Genomic DNA, 26,818 nt, shown 5'->3' with positions numbered 1-26,818 from the left:
TTGCATCGAATTCTCTTGAAGAAATTATCGCGCACCCATCTTTTTTTTCCCTCCAATTTTTTCCGAGCCATTTGCACAAAACAAAGGCTGAATTTTGTTGAAAAAACTTAGTTCTTCCCATTCATATTAGATACATCTATTTTAGCATCAAGTAATATGGATGTTGGAGACAGAAGCTTTTCATGAACCTCAGGGGAAAAGAAATTAAGAATGAATGAATGACGTTGGCCGTTCAGCAAAGCCCAAGGCCCACGAGCTGGGTTTAAGCAGAATTCTCTCCTTCTCGCTCACTGCCTCCTTCCTCCCACTACTGCGGCGGCGCGACCCAAACCCCACACCACGCCATGCTGCCGCGATCGCCGGCGAGCCTCCACCTCCGGTCGCTCCAGTGGGCGCGAGCCTTCAGCTCGTCCTCCTCTCCCTCGCCCTCCGCTGCGGCCGCAGGGGCGGACGGGAAGATCGTGGCGTCGGTGGTCTTCGAGCGCCTCCCGGTCGTCATCCCCAAGATCAACCCCGTCGTCTACGCCTTCCAGGAATTCTCGTAAAACTCCAGATCCATCCAGCCCGCCTCTCTCCCAGCTTCCGGCGTTCTGCCGTTTCTTCGCTCGTTCGGCTCATCTCGTCGTCGATGCCTCTTCTCCATGCTAGGTTCCGGTGGAGGCAGCAGTACAGGCGGAAGTACCCTGACGACGTCCTCGGCAAGGCGGAGGCCAGGTGACATTTCCTTTCTCCCCTCGCGTGCGTGCGACCATTTCTCCTTTGTAGATCTTACCCTAGGTTCGTGCTAGCAAAGCTGGAATGTACGATGGGTTTATAAGTGCACTGTGTTGGCAAGAGTGGACATTTTATTCGCTGTACCTGTGAGAACCCTGTATAAAATTGAAGGAGAAGGAAATAATATCCCTGTTTTACTTGTAAAAGGAACACAACTGATTAAGCTGCTGTACATTAGTATGTACAAAATAAACATTGGGAGCAATTGGTACTGAATATGTGGAGTAGCTGTACAAGTGATGCCAATATTTGTGATTCTTCCCGAGTAACAGACATGCCCGAAAGGTGGCAAGAAAATATAATCCAGTCACTAGTCGTGTCATGTCAACCTGGGATTGTATGTCTTGAATCAAAATCAAATAGCAACCTGCCGGACCACAGTTGATACCCACTGCATAGTGATATCCATTAAATCGAACTTGCCCACAAGTGGAATGCTTCTCTTGTTTAACAATGGTGCTCAGAAGGAGCACCGGTAAAGGATATGGTCCATTCCATGCGAATGATGTCCCTGCATAGCTACATGGCCATAAATTGCACCTTCTGTCAAAATTATTATCTGCTTTATAATGTGATCATGCATGACACATTAGGCATATACAGTGACCTGGATGTGGTAATGGAAAATATTTGCATTCAGACTTCGATTCAGTTCTTTTCTTGTCATTGTATACTTTGGGCGTCACATACATTACAACTTGCTTGTTTCTGTGTGCAGGGGTAAGGGTGATTATCAGATAGATTACGTGCCTGCTCCGAGAGTCACAGAAGCTGACAAAGCAAATGACCGGAAGTAAGTTTCCAACCCATTCCTATCTTCTTATTTCTCAGCCTACCTTGTCTCTTGAACTTCTTTTAGTGGTTCATGTCAGTGTCAGTTTCCCTCTTGTCATTGTCATTGTCATTGTCAGTGTCAGTTATGCTATTCTCATTCAAACATGTGATAGTTATATTGTACATTGAGTTGTCGTAAAGTTTCTGAATACTTTGAGTGTCATATAAACATGTAACCTAATTATTATTAAATCGTAGTCTGGTTTTGCCTTTCGAGCATACTATTTTAACTGCATTTTAGGCTGTAGCAAACTGCTTCAGATTCTCATTTCTGTACCTTTATAGCATTACCAGGTGCCCTCAGCTTATTTCCTTTTTTCTGTCCACCTTAAACCCAATGGCCTATTTATTTCTAAAAGCTGGTTATGAAATCATGTTAGTGATATCCTCTGCTTGCGCAGTTTTTTGTCAGTGAAATTGTCTCCATATGCATGGCTGACGGAGCCTATAGTGGATTGTATGTGCCCATTTACTGGCTACCACTATGTACTTTCCTATGTAACATGTTTTGTTACTTGTTAACACTCATCATGTGCTGAAACTAAAATATATCTTGTCAATTAACTCGTGTGACAATGCTGCTCTGTGAGTGTAAGTGTGTAACAAGGTCTAGCTTATGCTAATCCAGTGTTTTCTATAGGTCGCTACAGCGAGCTCTAGACAATAAACTTTATCTTCTTCTGTATGGCAAGACTGCTGGGGCACCTGATGGCAAGCCTGTTTGGCATTTCCCAGAAAAAGTGTATGAAAATGAAGACACTCTGCGTCTGGTATACACTTGCAAAAAAATACCTATGAAATTCCTATATATATGATCCATGCTGTACTTCAGTTCCAGTTTAATTACTTATGTTATCTTACGCCTTTTGTCTGTGCAACCAGTTTAGATTTGTGATTTTTGATGGTATCATTTTCATCTGTTATCTGTCTACTTACTGGAGATTCATTCCAGTGTGCTGAGTCGGCGTTAAAGTCTGTTCTGGGTGGACTGGACAACACGTATTTTGTCGGCAATGCTCCAATGGCTCATATGGAAGCTGAACAAACAGGAGACTCTAGTGTTCCATCACTCAAGGTACTTGTTGTTTCACCATTAGAAATATGATGATGCGTCCTGTAATATGCTTATGTTCCTTGCATTTTGTAAGGCAAAACTGATGGCTTATTAGTTTGATGTGCCGCCCTGTGATGGTTTCTTATCTCGTAAATGCTTGTGGCAGCGTTTCTTCTTCAAGTCGCAAGTGATCGGCACCACGAAGCTCGATATTGGCAAGTGCGAGGACCATGTGTGGGTGACCAAAGACGAGTTGCTGGAGTATTTTCCGGAGCATAAGGTGCTCTTCGACAAGATGATCATTCACATAAGATAGCTCTCTAGTCTGGTTTATGCCATAGGTGACAAGGCTGAGCCTACGTGAATACCGAGCATTCCATCATTGGTGTCATACTGCTTGACCTGTGTTCCGGTTTACAGGTGATGAATTCACAGAGTCACCACGAAGAAAGACGGCATTGAACTTTTTTTTCTTCCTGAAATAGAACAACGCCAGCCATGTCCGTGTTGGCTGTTTCTTTTTGTTTTGTTGGCGCTGTTAGATTAAAATGTACGGCAATGTTGTAGCCTCCTACTCCACATACATCTGCTATTTTTATGAAAAATAATTGATGGGCCAGGTTGCGTTCTGTTGTCTCTATTTCCTGATGTTTTAGGCTGCCAACTTTTGTAAGGAAATTTGCTAATAGGTAATCCAGTGTCTGCAGTTCTTTTTCCCATTCTAGCAATGTTTGATCCATCTTCCTCCTGGACGACCAAACAAAAACACAATGATCTCTTGATCGCTCCTACTAGTATATATGTACGCAAATTTTCTGTTGCTGTATGGTACGGCTACCTGCCCTCACGAGTCCTGGCATCAGAGTATTCTGACTTGTGGGACTGATGATGTGGAGAGACACGTGTGTTCGCCATGGCCTTTCATGTCTGTCTACGACGTCTCTGATCTCCGCTATAGAATACTGTGCGTGTGCTGGAGCACGTCCCATGCAGAGCAGAACGTGTCGCCACACGGTAGCTCCACCACAGAGCACCGCTTTGGGAGTTGAACTTCCGCTACAGCCAGCCTCCTCTTTTCCCCTCACAACGTCTCCATTCTCCTGGCTTCCAAGATCTACGTGTTCTTTTCACGCAGAGTGCAAGGCGAGAAGAAGAAAGGAGGAATCAACAGGTGATGCAGGTGCCCGTAGGCTTCCTCGCCAAGCTCTGGAGCTTCGTGTCCTTCTTGCCATACTTCATCCTTCTCCTGCTCCTTGGCTGCACAAAAGGTATGGTGTTTTTCCTGTGAATTAAGCAGTTTGTGTAGAATGCCTGACAAACTTTCTTCTTCTGCTGCCTTTGCCTTTCTGCAGCTGTCCTGATCGGCCCGGTCGCCGCGGCCATCGTCTTCTTCGGGGATTCGGCCGTCATTGTTGGCCTCTGGCCCGCGCATTTCATCTGGACATACTGCTGCGTGCTCAAGTATTGCCAACTCCCCCCAAACACATTCATGACTACTTTGGATGAATCATGTTTAATGTGTACTTTTTTACTCTTCAATGGCTGCTTGCCTAAATGAGCTGAACTGTGTGGTAATTATTTGAGGTTAAATTTCACTGAAATGTTGTCCCGGGCATATGACAATTCCGTGGACTCTGGGATCGCAGGACGAAGCGCGTCGGGCTGGTTCTGAAGATTCTAGCAGCGATATTCCTGCCGCTGCCGTTGGCCCTACTGCCGGTGCTCGGCATTCTGGGGAGCCTTCTAGTTGGCATCGGCTATGGAGTGTTCACTCCCCTTATGGCCACCTTCGAGGCCGTCGGTGAGGGCGTCGCCGACAAGCTCTCCCATTGCTTTTTGGTACGCACATGTCGCTGCAACCTGAAATGCAGATTCGCTTATTTTATTTATAGATAGTTAGAATGTTAGATGCACCGATCAACGCCGTGTAATTAACAAAATAATGATTTGTCAAGTTCCATTTGCCTTTTAGCACGTACACGCCCCTGCTGCAACCTGAAACGCATATGTGGATCTCTAATTCGTTTTATTTATCAGATGTGCACAACAACATCGTGTAGCTGTTTAACAAAATATCGTGAATCTGTCAGGATGGCACCGCTAGCACGATAAGGGGAGCTTGTATGGTGGTGCATGACGTTACCGACTTCTGCTTCCACTCCTACTTCTCCTTCATGGATGAGCTCTCGGAGAACATGGGGGAGGACGAAGAGCCTTTCGACATCAAGTATGTACTAGTCACTAATCACACCATCGGTTTGCCACAAGCTTATGTTCCTTATATAGTCATGTCGTATGAAAGGAGAAATGGGTATTAGCACTTTTAAGCGTTACTACTTTTTTCTCGGACGCATGAAACGATTGTTTACTAACACATTTTGTGTGTATTCTACATTTGGAAGGCTGTCTTATCTACCGCGGAGCTTGCTCGTCGCGCTGGTTTCTGTTCCTCTAGATGTCTTGATGGTTACTGGGGTGGCGTTGTGGAAAAGCCCCTGCATGCTGTTGAAAGGATGGCAGAGACTCTGCGAGGACCTAGTCGGAAGGGAAGGGCCTTTTCTGGAGACCGTTTGCGTCCCTTTTGCCGGTCTGGCCATTGTATTATGGCCACTTGCTGTAATTGCAGGGGTGATTGCATCGTTTCTTAGCAGCTTTTTTCTTGGTCTCCATGCTGGATTGATTGCTTATCAGGTCCTTTTAATTGTTTCTACCCCTACAAAATAAGTGTGCATTCCAGTTATGTTTATATAATCCGTATAAATTACTTGAACAAACACTTACATATTCTTTGTAATCACCTGCAGGAGGATTCATTTCAAATGGGTCTATCATACATGATTGCTGCCGTAGCATTGTATGATGAATACACAAACGATCTTCTTTACTTAAGAGAAGGTTCTTGTTTGCCAAGGTGCGATTGGGCAGTTATATCGACAACGATTAGGACTGCAGATGCTAAAAAAATGTTATTTTGCATGCCCTGTTTCATATCAGCAATTCATTGTACTTGTCAGTAACCTATTTCTGACAGACAGGCCCAAGTACCGGAAGGCGGGTTCTCCAAAGTTCGAAGCAAGCCACGACACGGATGAGCACAACATCGCAGCTGAATGTGCAGAGAAGCAACATCATGGATACCGTAAGCCTAGGAGGGTTCTACAGCGGTCAAAGACATTCATGGAAACTATCCAACGGCTAAGACCCATCCAAGTATAATGAATACTCCATTCTGCTTCTTGGACCATTTAGATCACTGTTTTTCAACAGCCAAGATTAATCATTTCCCCTCTGCCTTAACATGTACAGATATGGGACTGGCTCTTCCGGTCTTGCGAGATGAATGGAAGGATATTAATGAGCGAGGGACTGATTAGTTCTGAAGACATAGAGGAATTCATAACTAAAGGAAAGGGAAAGAAGTTGAGCATAAAATTGCCGGCGTGGTGTATCCTTCACTGTCTAATACGGTCCGCAAAGCATGACTCACACGGTTTGCTCATATGTATGACTCCCTCCCTGACAGCCTAACATAAGATTAACCTCTTTAAATCTAATCTAATAATGGTCAGTCGCTGTATTTTGTTCATCGCAGCTGATGATGTCGAGGTGACCAACTTTAATTGGCCAAAAGACAGAGTGTTCGACTGGATGCTTGGACCACTGCTGGTCTTGAAGGAGCAGATGAAGAAACTTGAGCTAACCGAAGACGAGGAAATGTGCTTGCGGAAGCTCATCATGACGAACAAAAACGACAAACCATCAGACTGGGAGGACTGCGGTTTTCCATCGAACGACAGTGTGAAGAGAGCTCAGCTACAAGCAATCATCAGAAGGTACTTTTTAAATTTCGATACATTCTTCATGCTTCCCTGTAGCCGGCTTCGAATGATACCTTAAAGCATGTGTAAATCATTAACAAACTTACCATCAACAGGCTGCAGGGGATCGTCGCCAACATGTCCCGGATACCAGGCTTCAGGAGGCGGTTCCTGAATTTGACTAGGGTGCTGTACCTGGAGGCGATCGACGCGGGTACCATCGACGGGTCGCGGAAGATAGAGGGCAAAGTCAAAGCTGATATCGCCAGCGAGAAACTTCAGTACGGAGATTCTATAGAAGCCAAGGATCCATCAAATGACACATTTGGGAACGTTGATATGGTTTGAAGTTGTACTGCGTAACATTTTTTCTCGACTCTGCAGTAGTTGTTTTAATCCTCTCAGAGCACATTTCTGCTGCCTAGGACACGGATAACTATAACTAACACTGGAGAAACCCTCATTATGAAAATGATGCTGATTCGAACATGATATGCTGATTCATTTTGATAAAGGGAATATAGTAATATTCTGAAGATATCGATTACACACAGCCTGTGCACCAACAAGTATCAAAAACATCGAGGATTCACACAACCAAGAAAAAGTTAAACCAAATAAAATACAAAGATGAGTCATTTGCAACAGTAGAAAACGATACACAAGAGTTATACGTAGATCTTAATTTTTCACCTTGCAGAAAGTTCTAGTTTTTAAAACAATCCTTCCAAGATCATTGCTAAGTACAACTAATAAAGAACGCATAAAATCCAAGAAAATTGTGGCTAGGTAATTTAGGAGCACCACCTGCTCATGGTGAGGTTTCCACGGTTCACCATGGGGTTGATAAGGGAATTGAAATCTTCCGATAATGTTTCTTCATGGTGACCCGCGATGATCGTGCATACCTGTCAACGTGCTAAGTGGAAGTTTTTAGTGCAAACATCAGGGTGCGAGTCATTGAAAGTTTTTAGTGCAAACATAAGGGTATGAGTCACCTTTCTTGATCCTGGTGTCGATGGTGTCGCTGAATTCATCGTCGATGACGTCCATCGAGTCAACCTCTCGAAGTGCTGGATCCGATGACAGCTCGTCTTCGTAGTCAGAGGAGACACCATCAAAAATATCGGCGAGATCTCCCTAACTTGTGGTGAAGTTGAAGATGTTTATGGAAGTTTGAGGCGAGTTTGCCTCGCTTGTGGAGCCAACAGAAGATGTCAACGTTGTAGCTGAGTAAATCAGATACGAGTATGAATCAAATCTACTTGATGAATATTAATAGAAGAATTATTAGATCTTTTTGTAATATATTAATGAGTTCATGCAATCTACATATATCAAGATCTAAAAGTGGTTCATTTACTTCTTTTTCTATCAACTTTTTACTACTCTCTACTTGTTTCTCATTATTTTATTTGACTATCCATATTCCCTCCTCTTCCTTCTCATTCTTATTAGGAGCTCTAATTTCTTGCTTTTTAGATTTGGTTTTGGGAAAATATTTGAAATAAGCAAAACTCTTTGGAATATCTCCTAGGCATGATATCTTTTTTTTCAGCAAAACATGTTTTGTCATCTTTTGTAAATTCTTTCTCACAATTATCAAGTTTAGGGATAATAATAGACATCTTATCTTATAATTTTGGTATTATATTTTTGGAGAAGAGTTCTAAATGTTCCAAATCATCCTTATTAGGTAATCTCTTAGAACAATTTTCAATTCTCTCTCTAGTAGTAGTATGTATTGTCATGATATCTGACGAGGTGGCTCCTCGGCAATGCCCACCATGAGGGGCTTAGGGTTGACGGAAGGCGACGATGGAGGTTCCGGGAGCGAGATGGCCCACGACGTACCCAGGTTCACGTCCCCGCGGTGGAGGATCGCTACGTCCTGCTAGCAATCCAGTATATGAATACATGTGTATAGGCCGGGTGCCGCCATGGGCGGATTGTATCCACTCTAGTGCTAATCTGCGGGTTGCGATGTATAGGCGTATCGCATGTATGATCTTAGGTGCCCTCAAGGGGTGCCCCTTCCTGGCTTTATATATGCAACCAAGTTAGGTTTACAAGAGTTCTAGTCTTTTAGGAATTGGAGTCTTCTTTCTTGTAGTACAAGTTGACATTACATGCGGGTCCAACTTGTCGAGTCCTTGCGCTGGTCCACCTCCATAATCCGCACCGGGTATACCAATAATGGGTACCCGAAGGGTAATGCCCACGTCAGTAGCCCCCGAGTGTCTGGACGAAGCGAATCTTCGGGCAGGGACTAAAGTTGCCATCATCCGAATGTCTTTGATAAGTTGAAGAATGTTGAATCTTGTAGTTGATGAAGAGCCGAAATTATTTGTTATCACGTGCGCGAGCAGCGCTCCCGATGGGAGTAGCCCCTGAGTCTACGGGCGGGTGTTTAAAACTATGCGTAGACTCAAGTTGTATTACCCAAGGGATCTATCGTTGATGTCGATGTTTTTGAATCCTTTCCACCCTCCGGTGTTTTTTGAATCTATCGGGTCTTAAAAAAGGTGTAAGCTCGAGAGGAGCCGAAAAATTGAGTATACGTAAGGGATGGAGTAATGAGCCCAGTTTCACTCGATGGATCGAGACTGGTTAACTGCCGGAGCAAAACATCATTACCCTACACAGGTTCGAGTCCCGGGGCTCGAACCTGGATCGCTAGAACCTTCGGGTCCGTTCTTTTTTTATCGATGAAGCTTCCATCTCTTTATCGGGTGCGCGGTCAGCGCTCTCGATGGGAGTAACTTCCGAGCCCGTGGATGACTGTGAAGTAGTCATGTATAGGATGTTGACTGCTGAGTCGAATATCGTAGATTGCTTCGAGTTCTGAAGTTTATTCGGACGCTCCCGATGGAAGTTGAAATTCTCCGACTTCCTTTTTTTGCTGTCACTAGTAACCACGTTTGCAAATATTGCACCATGGTTTCAGGATCCAGGAAGAAAAGAAGCCAGCGCATAGACTGGATCAAGTCCCAAGAAAACAAGTTGAGTTCGCTGCTCTTCTTCACGTGGCGATCTTGACCACCGAATCTTACTTCTCTTGTCTTTCTTAACATCAGTACCAAAATATATTTTTAATTACCACGGCCGACCCTTTTGGTGATGATAAAATGAAACTCCCCCATGTAGGTAAATCTAAAGCATTTTTATGCCATGATTCCAATACATAGTAAAATAAAGGTGCATATTTTCTTCTCTACATGGGTTGGGTTCTTCTTCACTATGTACTTTGTTAATTCGTATGCAAGCATCTTTTAAAGTTTCTCCAAAGTGTTGCCTAAAAGTAGTGGTGGTATATAGGATAGGGGTTCGAATTTAGCTTGATCTTTGTTCACATCTCCCATGTTTGCAAGAACCCATCCCTTTGAAATACTCAACTACACCTTTATGATCACCCTCCTACGGTGTGATGGTTGATGCAATTAAATTAGCCTCCGGTGATAGTGATTAGATATGATCTCACGGTCTAAGGATTAGGTCACTACGCTTTCATAAACATTGTAACGTTGAACTTTGTGACTTGATCGCGTTACAATACTTATATATTGGCTATATCCATCATATCATTTATTCAATGATATGATCCTATTGTCAATGACGTGTATGTCCATGACAGGGAAAACCTCGATCATTGAATGACCACAACGATCTAGTTTGCACACATATGCTTACTAGTGACCCTGGTTTGTTTACAATACTACACGTGTATCAATGTTTCCGATTAATACAGATATAGCATCGCACGAAACTATTATGAACAATTGAGATATAATAATAATAATTTCTTATTATTTGCCTCTAGGGCACTATCTCCAACATTTTTATACGTAATTGAAGCTACATTACTATGTTTTAAGGTTATATTTGTATTTAAATTTGTTTCTATTTCTGTTCTACCAATTGATGAACTATATGTACTAAATATTTTCTATATTTCGATGTCCTATGGAGAAAATTCAAATGGCTTAAGTCTTTCTAGAGCATCAAATTTGGTATTTTCGCACATGTCACAAAAATGTCCTTTTCCATGAAAATTTATGTGTGAGCTTGGGAGATGGAAACATAATATCCAGAAGTGTTAATTAGTTTTTCAAGGATATGTATGGTGTGACTAAGGGCCAGGGGTTTAATAGGAGTTAACCATTTTTTTAGCTTATTCAAATTTTAGGCTTCAACAAACACTAGTAGGAAAAGCCTCATCAGTGGCGCACCAAAAATGGATTCTGTGGCGCATGGGAGGTGCGCCACAGAAACTTCGCCACAAAAATAAGGTTTCTGTGGCGCACCGGCCCATGCGCCACAGAATTAAGGTTTCTGTGGCGCACGTGCTCTTAGGTGCGCCACAGAAAAGCATGCGCCACAGAATTGGTTTTCAGTGCGCCACAGAATTTGCTTGTATTATACACGATTTTGTGCTGCCTCGCTATACACATGCAGCTTATAGACAAGCAATATACGGATATACAGAGTTATACACAGCAACATTCAGATATAAGATAAATATCATGTACATTGCACAGATATAACATAGACATCATCATCACATTACTTAGAGCCCGATCGAGATACATATATAGTGGCAAGTGTCAAATGTTTTGCATACAACTCTTAATTCCAGAAATTCAATTCTGCTCCCGGGTGCGTATGCTCCCTCAACCAAAAAAACATATTTCGAAATGTCAAAAAAATTGGATAAAAAATTCTACATGTACATCTCCATAATGTATATGCATTCGCTAAGTTTCACGAAAAACCAATATTTTTTGTGGTCTATGTAAAAAGGAGAAACTTTATCTTGTGAAAAGCATTATTTTTAGCACTGAATTTTATCTTTTTTACACACGTCAAATGATAATTCGATTTTTTATAAAACGACTTTGTGAGCGTGTAGCACGTGAAGATGTACGTACAAATTTTTTGTTTCAATTTTTTTGAAATTTAAAATGTACATAAGATGCATTTCAAAATATAGGGAGCATATGCACCCATGTTCCAAAACACCACTCCCCTCTTAATTCATACAAAATTCACAATTTCGAGATACAAAGTAGTCTTCATCCGGTTCCTCCTTTGCTCCCTCATCTCTACCCACCAGGCTCGCTTGCATCGGGATCCTTCATCCAGTTCCTACTATGATGAAAATGGAAGAAAGTGAGACCAACAAGTCCGATGCACAAGAGAAATGGAATAAATGCCTCATACATTGTTGGTCAACACAAATATTAACATTCAGGGACGGCGTAAGTGAGACCAAGTCTGATGCACAAGAGAATGATATTTGTGCTATCTTACCAGGCTCACTTACGCCACCCCCGAGTGTACGGTGACCAAACATTTTAATCATCGGCATTTTGAAAATCTCAAAGCAAATGGAATGACAAAATGGAATAAGTGCCTCATACATTGTTGGTCAACACAAATACTATGGTCGAAACCATAGTTGCAGTATACACCGCAAGTATACTTTGCGTAAGGGCCCCTTTCCCCGGCCGCCGTTCCGTGAACGGGTGCTTGACGACACAACGACGCCGATCTCGCCTCTCCGGCGCGGAACCACGGCAGTCCCTCGCCGTTCGGCTGAACGAGTCCTGATGCAAAGACCGTGCCGGCCTGCCCAGCATTATGCCGGGCCGTGCTGCCGTGCTTCGAGCCGTGTGTCCCGCGCCCGCATCTGTTCGTCTTCTACTCGGTGAACCAATAGATCGATCGTTGGAATAAGGAAACCGATGACGGCCGGTCGCAAGATTAAATTGCGATCGGCCGTCATCGGCTTCCTTATTCCAACGATTAGTCTATTCGTTCACCGGGCAAAAGGCGAAGAGTGCAGGGCGCTCGAGACACGGCCCGAAGCACGGCAACGGGGTCGGCATGATGCTAGGGAGGCCGACACCGTCTTTGCATTAAGGACTCATTCACGTATCGGACGGCGAGAGAAGAAAAGTGGTGATGCACCGGAGAGGCAGGTCGGCGCCGTTGTCTCGTCAAAGACTCGTTCACGGAACGGCGGCCGGGGAAAGGGGGCCCGTCTACAAAGTATATTGCGGCGTATAGGTGACCAAACATTCTAATCATCGGCACTAAAATGGAAGAAAGAGCCAAGTGGTATCTCAACTATATATCATATGCCTCATACTTTGTTGGTCGAAAGAAATATTAACATTCCGGGATGGGGTCAGTGAGGCCGGGTAGAATGCACAAGAGATTGATATTTGTGCCATCGCACCAGGCTCACTGGCCCCACCCCAGAGTGTACAAGTGACCAAACAATTTAATCATCGGCACTAAAATGGAAGAAAGACCAATGCAATTAAGAAGTAGCTAGTATGAACTAAATGGAATGCCTCATACTTTGTTGGTCGAAACAAATATTAACATCCATGGATGGAGTAAGTGAGGCCAGGTAGGATGCACAAAATATTGATATTTGTGCCATCACACTAGGCTCACTTGCTCCACCCCCGAGTGTACGAGTGATCGACCAACCATCTAATCATCGGCAAGTACAAAAACACCAACAAACCAACAACCATGGTGACATAAGTCAAGATGCTCAAACACACATAGCATGCATAGAGCAGATGCTCCAAAGGGATTATTCATCACTTGGTATATAGACCAAGTGATGCTGGCAAAAGAGAGGCCAATCAAGAACCAAGTAAATCCAGTAAGTGATAGATATGCCTAAACAAGCAACAACACATAGCATATCCTAGCTAACCGGATGAGACAAGTCTTGGTAGCCAACCGAATCACCTAGCACCACCTAGCCTTTTAAAACCATCGAAACAATCCTTTTTCTTCAAAGGATACCACAAGTGGCATTCATTTACATGATCCCCTACCGTGGATATCTCTATTTTCATCAAAGCCAACAAGAAATAGAAATTTATCATTACTCGATTGAGTTCAAAACAAAGCCGGGGTACCATAAGGGATTATTCATCACTTGGTAGTAACCAAGTGATGCTCGGCAAGAGAGAGGCCAAGCATAAGCTAGTCAATCCAAGAGAGATGGATATGCATAAGTAAGCAAGAACACATAGCCTATCCAAGTTAACCAGATAAAACCAACCTTGACAACCAACTTAATAACCTAGCATCACCTAGTCTTTTAAACCATCAGAAACTTCCCATTTTCTTCAAAGGATACCACAGTGGCATTCATTTACATGATTCCCTAATGTGAATATCTCTATTTTAGTATCTCGTTCTTATCCAAGTTTTTGCCTCAGCCTTTGCATCATTGGCTGAGCCAAGACATCAAGCATCCGGCCGGGGAGCATTCTTTCTTTTTAGCGAACTATATGAACTATATGCACATGATCCAGTAAGCATCCCCACTAATCGAGCATTATAAGCATAGTAGCATACCATAAGCTCATAACAATCCATCAAGTAAATCTTCACAAGGATACCACGAGTAGCATAGTAGCATACCATAAGCTCACAAGAATCCATCATTTTCTTCACAAGGATACCACAAGTAGCATACCATAGTAGCATTTAATGCATTTAAATGAACCAAGTAGCATCAAAACCAACCAAATATCCAACTAGCAAGCAATACCAAGTGAGCAAGTCTTCATTACCTTGTACGAGGTTCGGACATGGATTTATTTCCAACAAAGGATGGAAATCAAATTAACATCATTGAATTAAATTGAATCATTACCATCACATGGTTCATCAATAACAATTAGGGGCAATGCATCCAGAGCAACAAGCAGCAATGCATCCGAACCACTACTCGAGGTACATCAACCATGAGCAATGAGCCGATAAATAAATCACTAGCACATGATGATCATTTGACCATTTAGAGCATGGAAACACAAGCAATAGCAATCTGTATAGTTCACCAGGAATGGTGAGAAGTCTGCAAGAGCATGCATCTAGGCTGCAGCAACAATGACAACAAGCTAGGATAGATAGATCAACGAGCAACAGCAGCACGGTACATCAACAAGCAACAAGCAAGCACAACCTAAGCATGCATCTAGCTGCAGCAACAATGACATCAAGCTAGGATAGATAGATAGATTGCATCCAGTAGCACATCATCAGCAACAACAGCTAGCACAGCAACAACACCAGCAGCACACAAGCATTTCGTCGAGCACTTTGTGCTCGCGCGGGAGAGGAAGAGGGAGGGGAGGGGAGGGGAGGGGAGAGAGTTCACCGACGATAGGGGTGGAGGAGGAGGTTGACGACGACGGCAGCGGTGGAGGAGGAGGAGGACGCGGCGGCTCCTCCACCTTCACGCGACGGCGGCCCCTCCTCGCGGCGGCCCCTCCTCGCCGTAGCGGCAGCTTGTGCTGCAGGTGGCGGGGATGGGAGGACCGTGGCGGCATGCGGCCCTCGCGGAGGAAGGCGGCGGCGATGGCGATGGCGACGACCATGGCGGCGCGCGGCGGATCGGAGGAGAGGGGAGAGGGGAGAGGTGAACAGGCGTGGGGGAGGGCACGGGCGATGATATAAGTTACCTTAGTTCTGTGGCGCACCCGAACAAGTGCGCCACAGAATCAACTACTTCTGTGGTGCACCGAAGCACGTGCGCCACAGAAATAGTTATTTCTGTGGCGCAGCACGCCATGTGCGCCACAGAAATACCTACACTAATAATTGGTGGTGGCAGGATGTGGGCCCCATATAATTTCTGTGGCGCAGGGTTCAGTAGTGCGCCACAAAATTAAGCTATTTCTGTGGCGCACCCAGCATGGTGCGCCACAAAATAACATTCTGTGGCGCATTTTTAGTGGTGCGCCACAGAACTAAGCTCCGCCTATAAGGGTTTTCCTACTAGTGAAAAGATCGATTTTTTGCAATCAAGGCGAACAACCTATATAAGAAACAACGACAAGGAACTTGCAATAAAAATAACAAGGTAAAGAAAAAGAGGTAACCACCAGGAAGACATGTGACATGAGTTTGTTTCCCATAGTTCCATTCTAAGCGAAGTACGTCTACGTTGGAGAGGTGTGGCGCCACAAAGGCCTACCAGCAACTACAAAGGCTTGACCTTCTTCTCCGGTGTGAGACCACCATAAAGGTGAACTCACTTCCACTAGGCTGTGTTGATCGAGGTGGCTACCAAATATTCACACAAGGTTGGGGCACGACTCCACAACTCAATTGGAGGCTCCCAACACCGTCCTTGAGCTTGTACAAACACCAAGCAAGCCTCAAGATGGTCTCTTCATAAGGATCCGTACAAGAGATATCTAGGGTTGCATTACAAGTTCCACAATGTAATCAAGGACAAATTCAAATTCCTTAGTTAAATGGTAGATATAGCCCTTCTCCTTCACTTTCTCAAATATGGGGTTGATTGATTGTCGAGGGTGGGAGATCCACCAACTTGAAGCTTTGCAGTAATGGAGAAGAGAGAGAGAAAAAAAGCGGGCAGCCTCCTTGGGGAAGAAGGGGTTCCTATTTATAGTCCCCCTCTCATATTTATGACCATTGCACACTCGTAGGCCCAGATATTCCGGGGTTAGTGTAGGTCGAAAGTTCCCGGGAGGGGGGGGTGTCCGGGCCAAAAGGCACCCCGAAGGTCGGACATACCACCTCCTCAAGTTGCCTGCTACGCCCGGCTCCGGCCGCATCCAGTTTTCCTTCCCCTTCCGCTACCATGACCGCATCGAGAGCCCCACCACTAGCAACATGCGAACGGAGATGGTTGCCGTGCACAGAGTCTGAGGCTTTCACTCCTCCATATAATAATGGGTGGACACACACCACGTCCAGGGTTGGGCTCCCTCTCCTCCCGGTTAATTCCTCTAGCCCCGACGCCGATGGTGGCCACACACGACCTCATCTATTTATTTACTCTGGACACAACATGTTGAATATGATCCGAAATATATTTAGCTGTTGTACTATGGAAGGAGTCATGGCGCACTACGGCATGCCAACCGTGCTATACGTATCACATCTACAACTCTATTTCGTGTCCGCCAAGAAAGAGAGTTGTTTGCCCCTATATATATAGTTCTAGTAGTCATAAAATAGATGGAGAGAGTTCCACCATATTAATAACACGTAGAGGGTTTATCCTCTCGTGTATTGTAATACTCCTCCCAATATAGTGATACGTCACCATGCGTTCCGTCATTTTCCCGTTTGAATTTTACACGTAAAATTTTATGTTCTTTTCTTTGTTTGATCAACTTTTGTTTACGCGGTTATGTAGTGGTATCAGTAATCAGTCAACCTGAATTTGTGTTCTTTTCTTTGTTTGATCAACTTTTGTTTACGCGGTTATGTAGTGGTATCAGTAATCAGTCAACCTGGCCATTAATAGGTTGATACTTCCAAGTACTGGGTAGTCGCCCGCGGGAAATCCAAGCGCGCCCTGCTGCAAGGATCAATGTATCGATACGAGAAAAGAAGAGTTGGCTGATTCACACAAGATGATACCTCAGTGGGGTGTACGTATTGCTCTAGTACTAATGGCATGCTCTGGTCTACCTGTCTGCATGCAGATCGGCACTGCACCAGCGATGAAGCCCTTCTCGAGAGATGGCAACGACGGGGCCGAGAGATCAGGCATCGTCCGGCCGACTCGGACACTCTACCTGGCACTGCTCTGCGCCATGTTCTGGGCCGTGCTATTCATCCTCCAACAGCCGAAGCCAGCAGGCTTCTTCTCCCAGCTCAAGATCGCGCCGGCGTTCCAGTTAGGGCTCTCGGACGACAAGTGTGCCGGCCGGTACGTGTACATGTACGACCTGCCGCCACGGTTCAACGCCGACCTCGTTCGCGACTGCCGCAGCCTCACCGCTTCCACCGACGTGTGCAAGCACGCGGCCAACGACGGGTTCGGCCCGACCATCACCGGCGGCGGCGAGGGCGGCTCGCTCCCGGAGACGGGAGCCTACGACACCGACCAGTTCATGCTGGCCCTGATCTTCCACGCCCGGATGAAGCGGCACGAGTGCCTGACCTCCGACCCCGCCGCCGCCGCCGCGGTGTACATCCCGTTCTACGCCGGGCTGGACGTGATGAGGTACATGGGCCAGGAGAGCCCCGACGTCGCCGCCCGCGAGGCCCTGCCGCGTGACCTCGTGGAGTGGCTTCTCCGGCGTCCCGAGTGGCGCGCCATGGGTGGGCGCGACCACTTCCTGCTCGCCGGCCGTGGCAGCTGGGACTTCCTCCGCGAGCCCGGTGCCACCGGCAAGGGCGGCAACTCCCTCATGACCTACCCCGCCATCCGCAACGCCACGGTGCTCACCGTGGAGGCCAGCCCGTATCACGGCTTCGACTTCGCCGTGCCGTTCCCGTCGCACTACCACGCCTCCTCCGACGCCGACGTCTCCAGCTGGCAGGGTCGCATGCGGCGGGCCGAGCGCAGGTGGCTCTGGGGCTTCGCCGGCGCGTCCCGGCCAAGCAGCAAGAGGACCGTGCGCTCCCAGATAATGGAGCAGTGCGACAGGTCCAGCCGCTGCGCCATGTTCGACATCGACACGAGTGTAGCAGCCACGCCGGCCCGGACCATGCAGCTGCTGGAGAGCGCCGAGTTCTGCGTGCAGCCGCGCGGGGACGCGTACACGCGCAAGTCCACCTTCGACAGCATCCTCGCCGGCTGCATCCCGGTCTTCTTCCACCCCATCTCCGCCTACCTCCAGTACATCTGGCACCTGCCCAGGGACTACCGGAGTTACTCCGTGTTCATCCACCACGGTGACGTCGTCGACAAGAACGCCAGCATCGAGGAGGTGCTCACCAAGATACCGCCGGCCAAGGTGGCGCAGATGCGGGAAGAGGTCATCCGGCTCATACCAACCGTCATGTACAGGGACCCGGCGGCCAAGGGCGTCACCTTCAAGGACGCCTTCGACGTCGCGGTCGATGCCGTCATCCTCCGGGTGGCCAAGCGCCGGCGCGCCGCGGCTGAGGGCCGGGAGTGCTGGGACAGCGTCGACGGCGGCAAGAGTTGGAAGCATGACTTGCTGGAGGATGGGGAGAACACTACACGCCCACACGAGTTTGATAAATATGTGTACACCTAAGACTGCTCATAGTGGGAGTAACATAGCTAGTAACATCACACATCTCAAGACATTTTGGTGACATGGCATGTCAATAAATGAAGAAAGAGAGTGAGGTGGTAACTAGCTATGTTACCATAACATCACACACCCCAAGGCAAAATGAGTCTACAACATAATAAATGACATAATGCATGACACCACATATAAGTTACTACCCACTATGAAGGTAGTAACTTAGACTAGTAACATGGCATATGTTACTAGTCTAAGTTACTCCCCACTATGACCAGCCTAAACTGCATCTAGTGGTGACCTCCTCAGTTGGGGCAAAAGCGGCGGCGCGGTGGGCGCCTCGAGGCTGCGTCTCGCCGGCAGTGCTCAAGGGCTTGATTGCGTTAGCGGTCCTTTTGAGGGTGTTATTTGTTATCTTACAGGGGCTAGCTTTTTGCAATTGTTTCTTTCTTTGAGGCCCTCTTTGTAAATCCCGTTCAAAAAAAAAAAACTGCATCTCCTTATTACCTTCACCGTTCAATAACTTTGAGATTCATGTTCGACTTGCTAGAGGATGGGGAGAAGAATATTGGTTTCCTTCTCATAGTGCAATTTCTAATGATAATGAAGCATGTTTCTCACCTTCTTTTTTTCCTCTCAATTCTCTACCTCAATAATACCGTCAACCGCAATATGAGGAGTACCAATTCTAACATTGGCCAATTTCTTTTTCATGGACATCCTCTCTTGCCCAGCGTTTTCCGTTCTCCACTCTCACTACTCTCGCCTAAAACTATCTGTCGCCTTGGCACTCTGCAATGGGCTCTCCGATTTCCTTATGCCTTGGCCCTCCTCTGTTGCCAATGTTGAGCTTCACTCTCTCAATATCTATCTTCAAGGGCTTCTACTCGACCCTGACGAAAATGACTTTTTCTTAAATTGCTTCACTGCTAAACCTATCTCTAATAGGGATACCTATGCCAATTTATTTAGGTCGTAGCCAACAATGAACTGAAGGCACTATGTGAAAAAATACGGTTCCTAACACTTGCAGGATCTTCAACTGGATGGTTCACCAACATTGCATCTAAACCAACAAGTGTCGTATTCACCACTCCATGGCTTCTTCTCCTTCGTGCTCTTCCTGCTCCAAGGTTTAAGATATTTATCATATTTTGATGCACTATTATCGGGCATGAAAAGTCTGGCAGGTGCCTCCGCCTTACGCCCTTGATACCCACCATCATGTACATGGACCCGACGGCCAAAGGCGTCACCTTCAAGGACTCTTTAGATGTCGTGGTCGATACCGTCATCCGCCGGATGTCCAAAAGCCGGCGCGCAACTGCTGAGGGTCTCGAGTACCGAGATAACATCAATGATGGCAAGAGGTGGAAGTACGACTTGCTGGAAGATGAGGAGAAAACTACACACCCACATGATTTTGATCAATACGTGTACACATAACAAATTTCGCTATTCGGTGTCTCGATTATGTTTCACCATTCAATAGCTTTGTGATTTGTGTTTGACTTGTTTGAGTTGTTAGAGGACGGGGAGAAGGGAATAAAATCCTATACGACCTGGTACTCCTCATCAGGGTGGACCGTCTTTGGAAGATGCCATCATCAATTTATTAACCGAGGGATAGTAAAACTAGGTGGTTCCTCATTCCAAACACCTGGTTGAGGTCCACAATGTTTTTTTTGCTAAAACATGACCTACACTATAGGCATTCCTAGGGAAATAAACGTACTCCATTTAACAAAAAGTGCGTTGTCTGGATGCAAATATTTTGAAGGATCGGTGGTAGTTGCCGACACTGTGAAACCACCCATATTTAATGAGTTGATTATCTCCAAACAATCAGATTGAATGATCCGTCTATTGCAGCCTACATGATTCGCTACGTGGAACCCATATCTTACGCCACTGCCTCACACGTAGTTGCATCAAGAACATAGTCTCCATTGTCTTTACTCGCTGCAATAAAGCTCCCCATCTCGGATAACATCTCTCGTTGAACCCGTCCTTTGATCAAGAAAAAACCGTACATCAATATTTACTGTAACAAAAAAACCCTTCGCCTGTGCCCAAGTGCTATCCTTCTTTTCATATTTCCCTCAGAAGGTCCCTCAACAATTCCCTGCTTCTGCAAACTGAGCTTGACTCTGATGGTTAGGTTCCTTGTGGTAAAATCAGGTTTAAGTCCTAGACTTGAAATTGATGTTTGCATTTACCTGGATTAATTCTACGATTTATGGACGCTTTGCTTTCAGTGGTAGGTGACGTGCTCGTATATATTGATGCGTTTGGTGACTTTGTTAACCTCAAGATATACCGGCTCGGTCCCTCGGAGGTGCTCATAGGGGTAGGGTCTGCGTGCGTTCATAGAGATGAGTGTACGTGCGTGTTTGTGAACGTCTGCGTTGTACTGTGTAAAAAAAAAAATTTCCTGTTTCTTCTATTCATCTGCCCATAATTATTTTATTGCATTTTCTGCCCCCAATCCATCTGCCCCCAATCCATCAGAAGACCATAATAGTTCGCACTAAAATTGGCAAGCCTACTGCCGATGGGGAGGGTTATCCATATCCATGGCTATCTAGCAAAATATCATCCATGATAATATAAACACAAAAGCAACAGCCTGCAAATTGAAATTCTCCTAAAGGCCACCCGCGACGAGACATCAACCCTCGGCGAAACCTCGGCGAGTCAAGGTGGCCGGCGATTATGGGTGTGTTTGGTAGCCCGGTCGGCCTCAGATATTCTCACCTCAGCCTAGTCCAACTAGCTATTTCTTGTTTGTTAGCCCGGCTCGGTCCATCTCAGCAGTGCCCAACCAATACGAAAAACGGCTCTCAGCCAGGCTGAGTTGAGAAGCTGAAATCGAGCTTCACAACCCGGCCTGGCTCAGCTCGCCCCCGCAAAACACTGTGCAGACAACAGCGCCACCCCCAGACCCTCACCCCCACCTTTTCTTCCTCTCATTTTCCCCCTCTCCTTCTCTCCCGTCAGCCTCTAGCCCGCCTCCCTCCCTCCGGCGTTGTCCCGCCCTGCGGACTCCCTCCCGCCGGCGTCGTCCAGCCCTGCGATTCGAGTGCCCAGGCCACGCTCCGCCGCGCACAGGCCACGGGCAGCTCCGCCGCGCACAGGCCACGGGTAGCTCCACCGCCCGGACGGTTTCCCAGGCGATTCGAGTGCCCAGGCCAAGCTCCACCGCGCACAGGCCACGGACGGGCTCCGCCGCCCCAGGGCACGGACGGGCTCCGCCGCGCACAGGCCACGGACGGGCTCCGCCGCCCCCAGGGCACGGACGGGCTCCGCCGCGCACAGGGCACGGACGGGCTCCGCCGCCCCGTGGCACGGACGGGCTCCGCCGCGCACAGGGCACGGACGGGCTCCGCCGCCCACAGGCCATGGACGGGCTCCGCCGCCCCGTGGCACTGACGAGCTCTGCTACGGGAACCGCCACAGCCACGGCCAGGGGCCAGCGCCGCCACAACCGGCCGGGGACCCGATTGCTTTTGTTTTTTATATACATGGACCCGATTGCTTTTCCGTTTTCTTTTCAGGGGTCTTTGTGTAAAAATAGGACCTCAACATGGTTGAACCCATCGCTGAGCACCAAACAACTTCTTGGCCCAGCAGGGTTGAACCCACCCGACCCACCAAACACATGGCAAAATCTGAGGTCAACTTGTATAAGGTGAGCATGTCTCAGTTGAGAAAGACAATCTGTAGTGAATCGACCTACCAAACACACCCTATGAGAATGTCACCAGAACTTGGAACAGGATACTATGGGGTTCTACACGCACATTGTACGGAAGATTTTAGAGTCTAAGAGCATCTCCAATCGTGTCTCCTAAAATGTGCGTCAAAGGGTTTTAAGGCGTGTCCGACATTTTGTCGCTCCCAGCCGTGCGCCCGAAGCTCTTTTTCATACGGCGTGATCCAATAGGGTGTCCGACGTCCCGAGCCCATCCCGCTACACAGAGGACGTTGCGGGGACGCCGGACGCGACGCAGAAACGCGTTGCGAGTAGCAGGCCCACCTCGTCAGCGAAGCAGAGGTGTCTCCACCATCCTCAACGACCTCGCAACGACGCCGCTAGGCTCTAGATGTCGTCATCCCCGCCGCCGTCGCCATCGTGTTGCCTTTCCGAGGGGGACAACCTCGCATTCGTCCTCCTCCCACTCTTCGTCGTCAGGGCCGGCGTCGCTCCTCCTACCGCGTCTCCCCTACCCCGTGTCAAAGTGCGAGGTGAATGAGGAGTACGAGACTCTGGTGCCCCGGCGCAGGAGTGGCAGCAGCGGCGGTGGCATAATGATCCACGAGTCGGTGCCGCAGTAGCGGACAACCCGTGGTAGCGCCGAACTTCTCTGCCCGAAGCCGGAATTGAAGGAGGAGGACGATGAGGAGGAAGCCGAGAAAGTCATGAAGGTGGCGCTCCTCCGCCAGCAGCACCTCGTCGCAAGAAGCGACGACCCCGATGACATCCCAGGATACAAGACTGTGTACATATCGTCGCTGAACGACCACAATGACTTGGTCGGGAACATCAAGGATGTGATCGCCATGTCCATCCACGTGAGCGGAAGGTCACTCGTCAACCTCACGCGCGACAACGGCGAAGCTAGTCCCAACAGTGCGGTGAAGGAGGAGCCCGCCGGCCCTCGCGGCAAGCATGACGTCATGGACGACGACTACTACTTCTTCCAGTAATACGACCGCTCCATCCGCTGCAGGCACAACTAGTTTATTTTTATATTTAAATTTGGTTAGTTTTCATTCAAATTCTTGTAATATATAAGAAATTTGAATGAGTTCGAGTGTTATCGGTTGATTTTTTTTTTTAGAATTTCTATTTGGAGGACGTTTCCAGTCGCGCCCAAAAACGACAAGTAGCGGCTGCATCCCCTAAATGTTCAATTTGATGCCTCTACCGAACATGATTTGAGAGACATGACTAAAGATTTTCTAAATCTAACTTCCAGAAGTTGTCCTTCTGCCACAAGAAGATAAGTTTAAATAAAGAGGCTCATAGCTTCACAAGAAGTGGTGTGCTAGATGACCAGGATAGTAAGTCTGGCCGTTACCGCCTCCTAAAAACGTGTATCTCTACTATTAAGAACAAACTGGTGAATGCCTGGTGTCACATTTTTAGGATGGACAATAACACCCCCACGTCTTTATCCTACCAAGCTGATATGCCGATTGGGATAACAAACAACTCCACGTCCTGAGGCGTAGCTAAGCTGATACGTGCCGATTGGGATAACAAACAACTCCACGTCCTAAGGCGTAGCTTTTCAAAATTTCAAATGGCACAACAAACACCTACTATTTCTCAACTAACACATCTTTATCCTATCAAGATGATTTATCTCAACGCAATCTTGAAAAAAAAAAACTGCGCGCGGAACAAAGAAAACGCAACTAACAAAACAACTCCAGCCCGTGTCACGTTACACACCCATCCACGCTTACTAAGAGGAGAAATACCATCCCGTGGGTAACAAACAACTCCACACCATTAGGCGTAGCTTTTCAAAATTTCAAATGGCACAACAAACACCTACTATTTCTCAACTACCACGCCATTAGACATAGCTTTTCAAAATTTGAAATGGCACTGTCATCTTCATCACGCTGACCACAACCAGGGTCGCTGCTGGCCGTCGTCTTCATCGCGCTAACCAAAGTCGCTGCCAGCCGTCTTCTTCATCTCGCTGACCAAAGTCGCTGTCAGCCGTCTTCTTCATCTCGCTGACCAAAGTTATGTAACCAGGATCTGCTTGTGAGAAAAAAAGAGATCTGATTGGATCTGCTTGTGTATGGAAGTGCCTGTTAGTCCAAAAGTGTTTAAATAATTGTTCCTATCAATATTTGGATTTGCTCATTTAAGGGGATTTGTTCATGCTTTAATGGGATTTTCTCATGCTTTATTAGCTGATAAGAAATCCTTACATTTATTTGACTATTTTTCTGCCCTTGATAATGGTCTGAAAGTGGTAAGGAAATTCAACTTATCAGGATCTCACATTATCTTAGTGTAGTTTAAGGCCATTGAATGTCCTATAACTATAGAGATATTACATATAGCCATTTCTTCAGGAAAGACACACTGTCAGGTTTTAATTCTGCATTTGGCACACTTTCAATGACTCAACACCATCAACATAAGCATCAATAATCAAAATTCCAACCGGAGTTCTAGAAAGCAAAATCCCAACTCCTGAAATTGGATGCAAGTAAAGTCAAACAATGAAAAAAATAGCTGCAGAAAGGGAAGAAACATGAGCAACTCCAATCTGAGCCAGAAATCTGGCGGACAATAGAGTGAGGGGAGTTTGGGTAGGAACTTGAACCGGCATTGCGAGCCATGCTAAATCTCTGATCCATCTTCTCATCCATGTGTTTTAATAATTGTTCAGATCAAGTATGGGATTTGTTCATGTAAAAGGCGCATGCTTTATCATCTGATAAGAAATTGATACAATTTATTCATCTACTTTGTGTCTCTTCTCATAAAGCACATGGGCGAGCTGATAACAAAATCCCATTTCATTAAGCTGGTCTACTTACTACGCATTGGTGCAGTGCAAGAAAGATGTGTGACTGTCTTGCAACAGTATGCTATAGTACTACACCTTCACTTGCAGCTTGTTTAGATAAAAAAGAGTTACTTCGCTGCAGGCTTAGCAGATCTCCTTGAACCTTTAAAATCTAACAGATTGCAACTAACAATAAGATTAATACTAGAGAGAAGATTGCAAAGCATAACATCAAGTTAAGATAGTTTTATTACATGCAGGATTGTCTGCAGTTAATACTGGTCATGATCTTATTTAATTATACATTGCAAGATATAATAGGTTTTCTTAAAGGATGAAGAAAAGGCCTTACCTTTCCTGGAGAAATTTCTGTTTGTAATCTTTCACGCAAATTGGCCTTGCTGTCTCATGAACCTGAGCGCAAGTAATTCAAGTACAAACAAATAAGTAGACTGCACATTTAATAAGAGAACACAACGGAGTTTTTCTGGTTTTCAAGTTCTGACCTCCTCAGTTCTGACAAATATTTAGGGCCGGACATAGTAGTAGAATTCCCTGTGACAAAAGACATGTCAGTGAGCAAATAAGTTAAATGTCCACGAATGAAACTTCCCAAGGGCTGTAATTATAAGCACTACCACTAAACTCTAACATCATGCATTCATGATATTTTTTTTGGATTTTGCCATCTAAGAAACATAGGGAGAAAACAACCAAAACTTGACTAAGCATGAAGATTAGAAGCTCGCTGGTGTTCGCCGTGGGAGCAACTAAAATAGCATCATAAAATACCTAAATGGCTCCGATTTAGAAATCCCAAGCTGGTCTTATCCTCCATGCACAGTAATATTTGATTTCCATAGTAATGCACTGGTTAGATAATTTATTCACTATTTCGTGGATACATTTTCATTGTTCAGGCCCTGATTTTAATTCATGTCCTATTTAGTTTTTTGCTGCATGACAATTGGGGTTCAGAACAACTACTGGCTGCAAATATGGTTACTTTCCAAAGTTCAATAAAAACAAGAAAGGGCCTAAATCTCTAGCTTCGTAATCTGGAGGACTTCAACCAAGAAAATTTCTACATGTGGATCATAGTAAAAAATTTAAGGTGTAGCCAAACAGGCATGTCCCACCTAGAGTCCTAAAGTTCCGTTTAAACAACAACTTGCTTCAATTTGATTCGCACGAAAATTGCTAACAGATTTCAGGAATAACTAACTAACTAGCTATATAGGATTACAAATCCAAACAACCCTGCAATTTTTTCTTCCGAGGCCTAAACATATCTCTGTTTCCGTACGAACCTTTTTCTCTCAAGCGACGAATCCTCCAGGCAGCTAGCAATCGCCCACTGGCATCATGGTATTCCCTCTTCCCCTCTCCACCTGCGTCGATTACCACGCGCGCACCGCACACAATCGAGTCGGCGACGCCGATAATCAGAAGGATATCCATGGCAGCCGCGGCAAGAAGGAGAGAGCCACGGGGATGCACCACGGTGAGCCGGTCCAGGTTGGGGTGGACACACGTGGTGTCGTGTCCCCATCTTCCTGCAAGACATGCGGGAGCAGCTATTTTGGAGGAACGACGACGCCCGCCATTGCCTAGCGGGAGGTGAGGAGGAGCGAAGCCAGTCCAGGCGCGCGGCGGGAGCCCGAACGAAGTTGCCGCGGACGCGGCGGAGTAGGGGCGGCTGATACGTCCAAAACTTATCTACTTTCCCGAACACTTTTGCTATTGTTTTGCCTCTAATTTGTGTATTTTGGA

The 26,818-nt window shown here is 46.2% G+C and overlaps 3 protein-coding genes across 3 annotated transcripts; all 3 read left to right on the top strand.

The window, feature by feature from the left end:
* The first annotated feature begins 344 nt into the window (after positions 1 to 344).
* On the top strand, positions 345 to 3,302 carry LOC124676212 (39S ribosomal protein L46, mitochondrial-like). Its single transcript, XM_047212287.1, has 6 exons — positions 345 to 541; positions 649 to 714; positions 1,493 to 1,567; positions 2,249 to 2,378; positions 2,561 to 2,683; positions 2,829 to 3,302. The coding sequence occupies exons 1-6, from the start codon at positions 345 to 347 to the stop codon at positions 2,976 to 2,978; spliced, it is 741 nt and encodes a 246-aa protein (XP_047068243.1). The 3' UTR covers positions 2,979 to 3,302.
* A 526-nt stretch (positions 3,303 to 3,828) lies between these two features.
* LOC124647947 (uncharacterized membrane protein At3g27390-like) lies at positions 3,829 to 6,828 on the top strand. Its single transcript, XM_047187793.1, has 10 exons — positions 3,829 to 3,930; positions 4,015 to 4,123; positions 4,309 to 4,501; positions 4,753 to 4,889; positions 5,065 to 5,353; positions 5,467 to 5,573; positions 5,698 to 5,872; positions 5,969 to 6,164; positions 6,255 to 6,495; positions 6,597 to 6,828. The coding sequence occupies exons 1-10, from the start codon at positions 3,837 to 3,839 to the stop codon at positions 6,826 to 6,828; spliced, it is 1,773 nt and encodes a 590-aa protein (XP_047043749.1). The 5' UTR covers positions 3,829 to 3,836.
* Positions 6,829 to 16,949: 10,121 nt separating this feature from the next.
* On the top strand, positions 16,950 to 18,509 carry LOC124647937 (xyloglucan galactosyltransferase KATAMARI1 homolog). Its single transcript, XM_047187784.1, has one exon. It carries the CDS (start codon positions 16,950 to 16,952, stop codon positions 18,507 to 18,509), a length of 1,560 nt encoding a protein of 519 aa, XP_047043740.1.
* The last annotated feature ends 8,309 nt before the right edge of the window (positions 18,510 to 26,818 follow it).

This window comes from Lolium rigidum, chromosome 1 (genome assembly GCF_022539505.1).
Source record: "Lolium rigidum isolate FL_2022 chromosome 1, APGP_CSIRO_Lrig_0.1, whole genome shotgun sequence".
Classification (NCBI taxonomy): Eukaryota; Viridiplantae; Streptophyta; class Magnoliopsida; order Poales; family Poaceae; genus Lolium; species Lolium rigidum.
The sequence above is the reverse complement of the archived record's forward strand: the minus strand, read 5'-3'. Positions and strand labels throughout refer to the sequence as shown.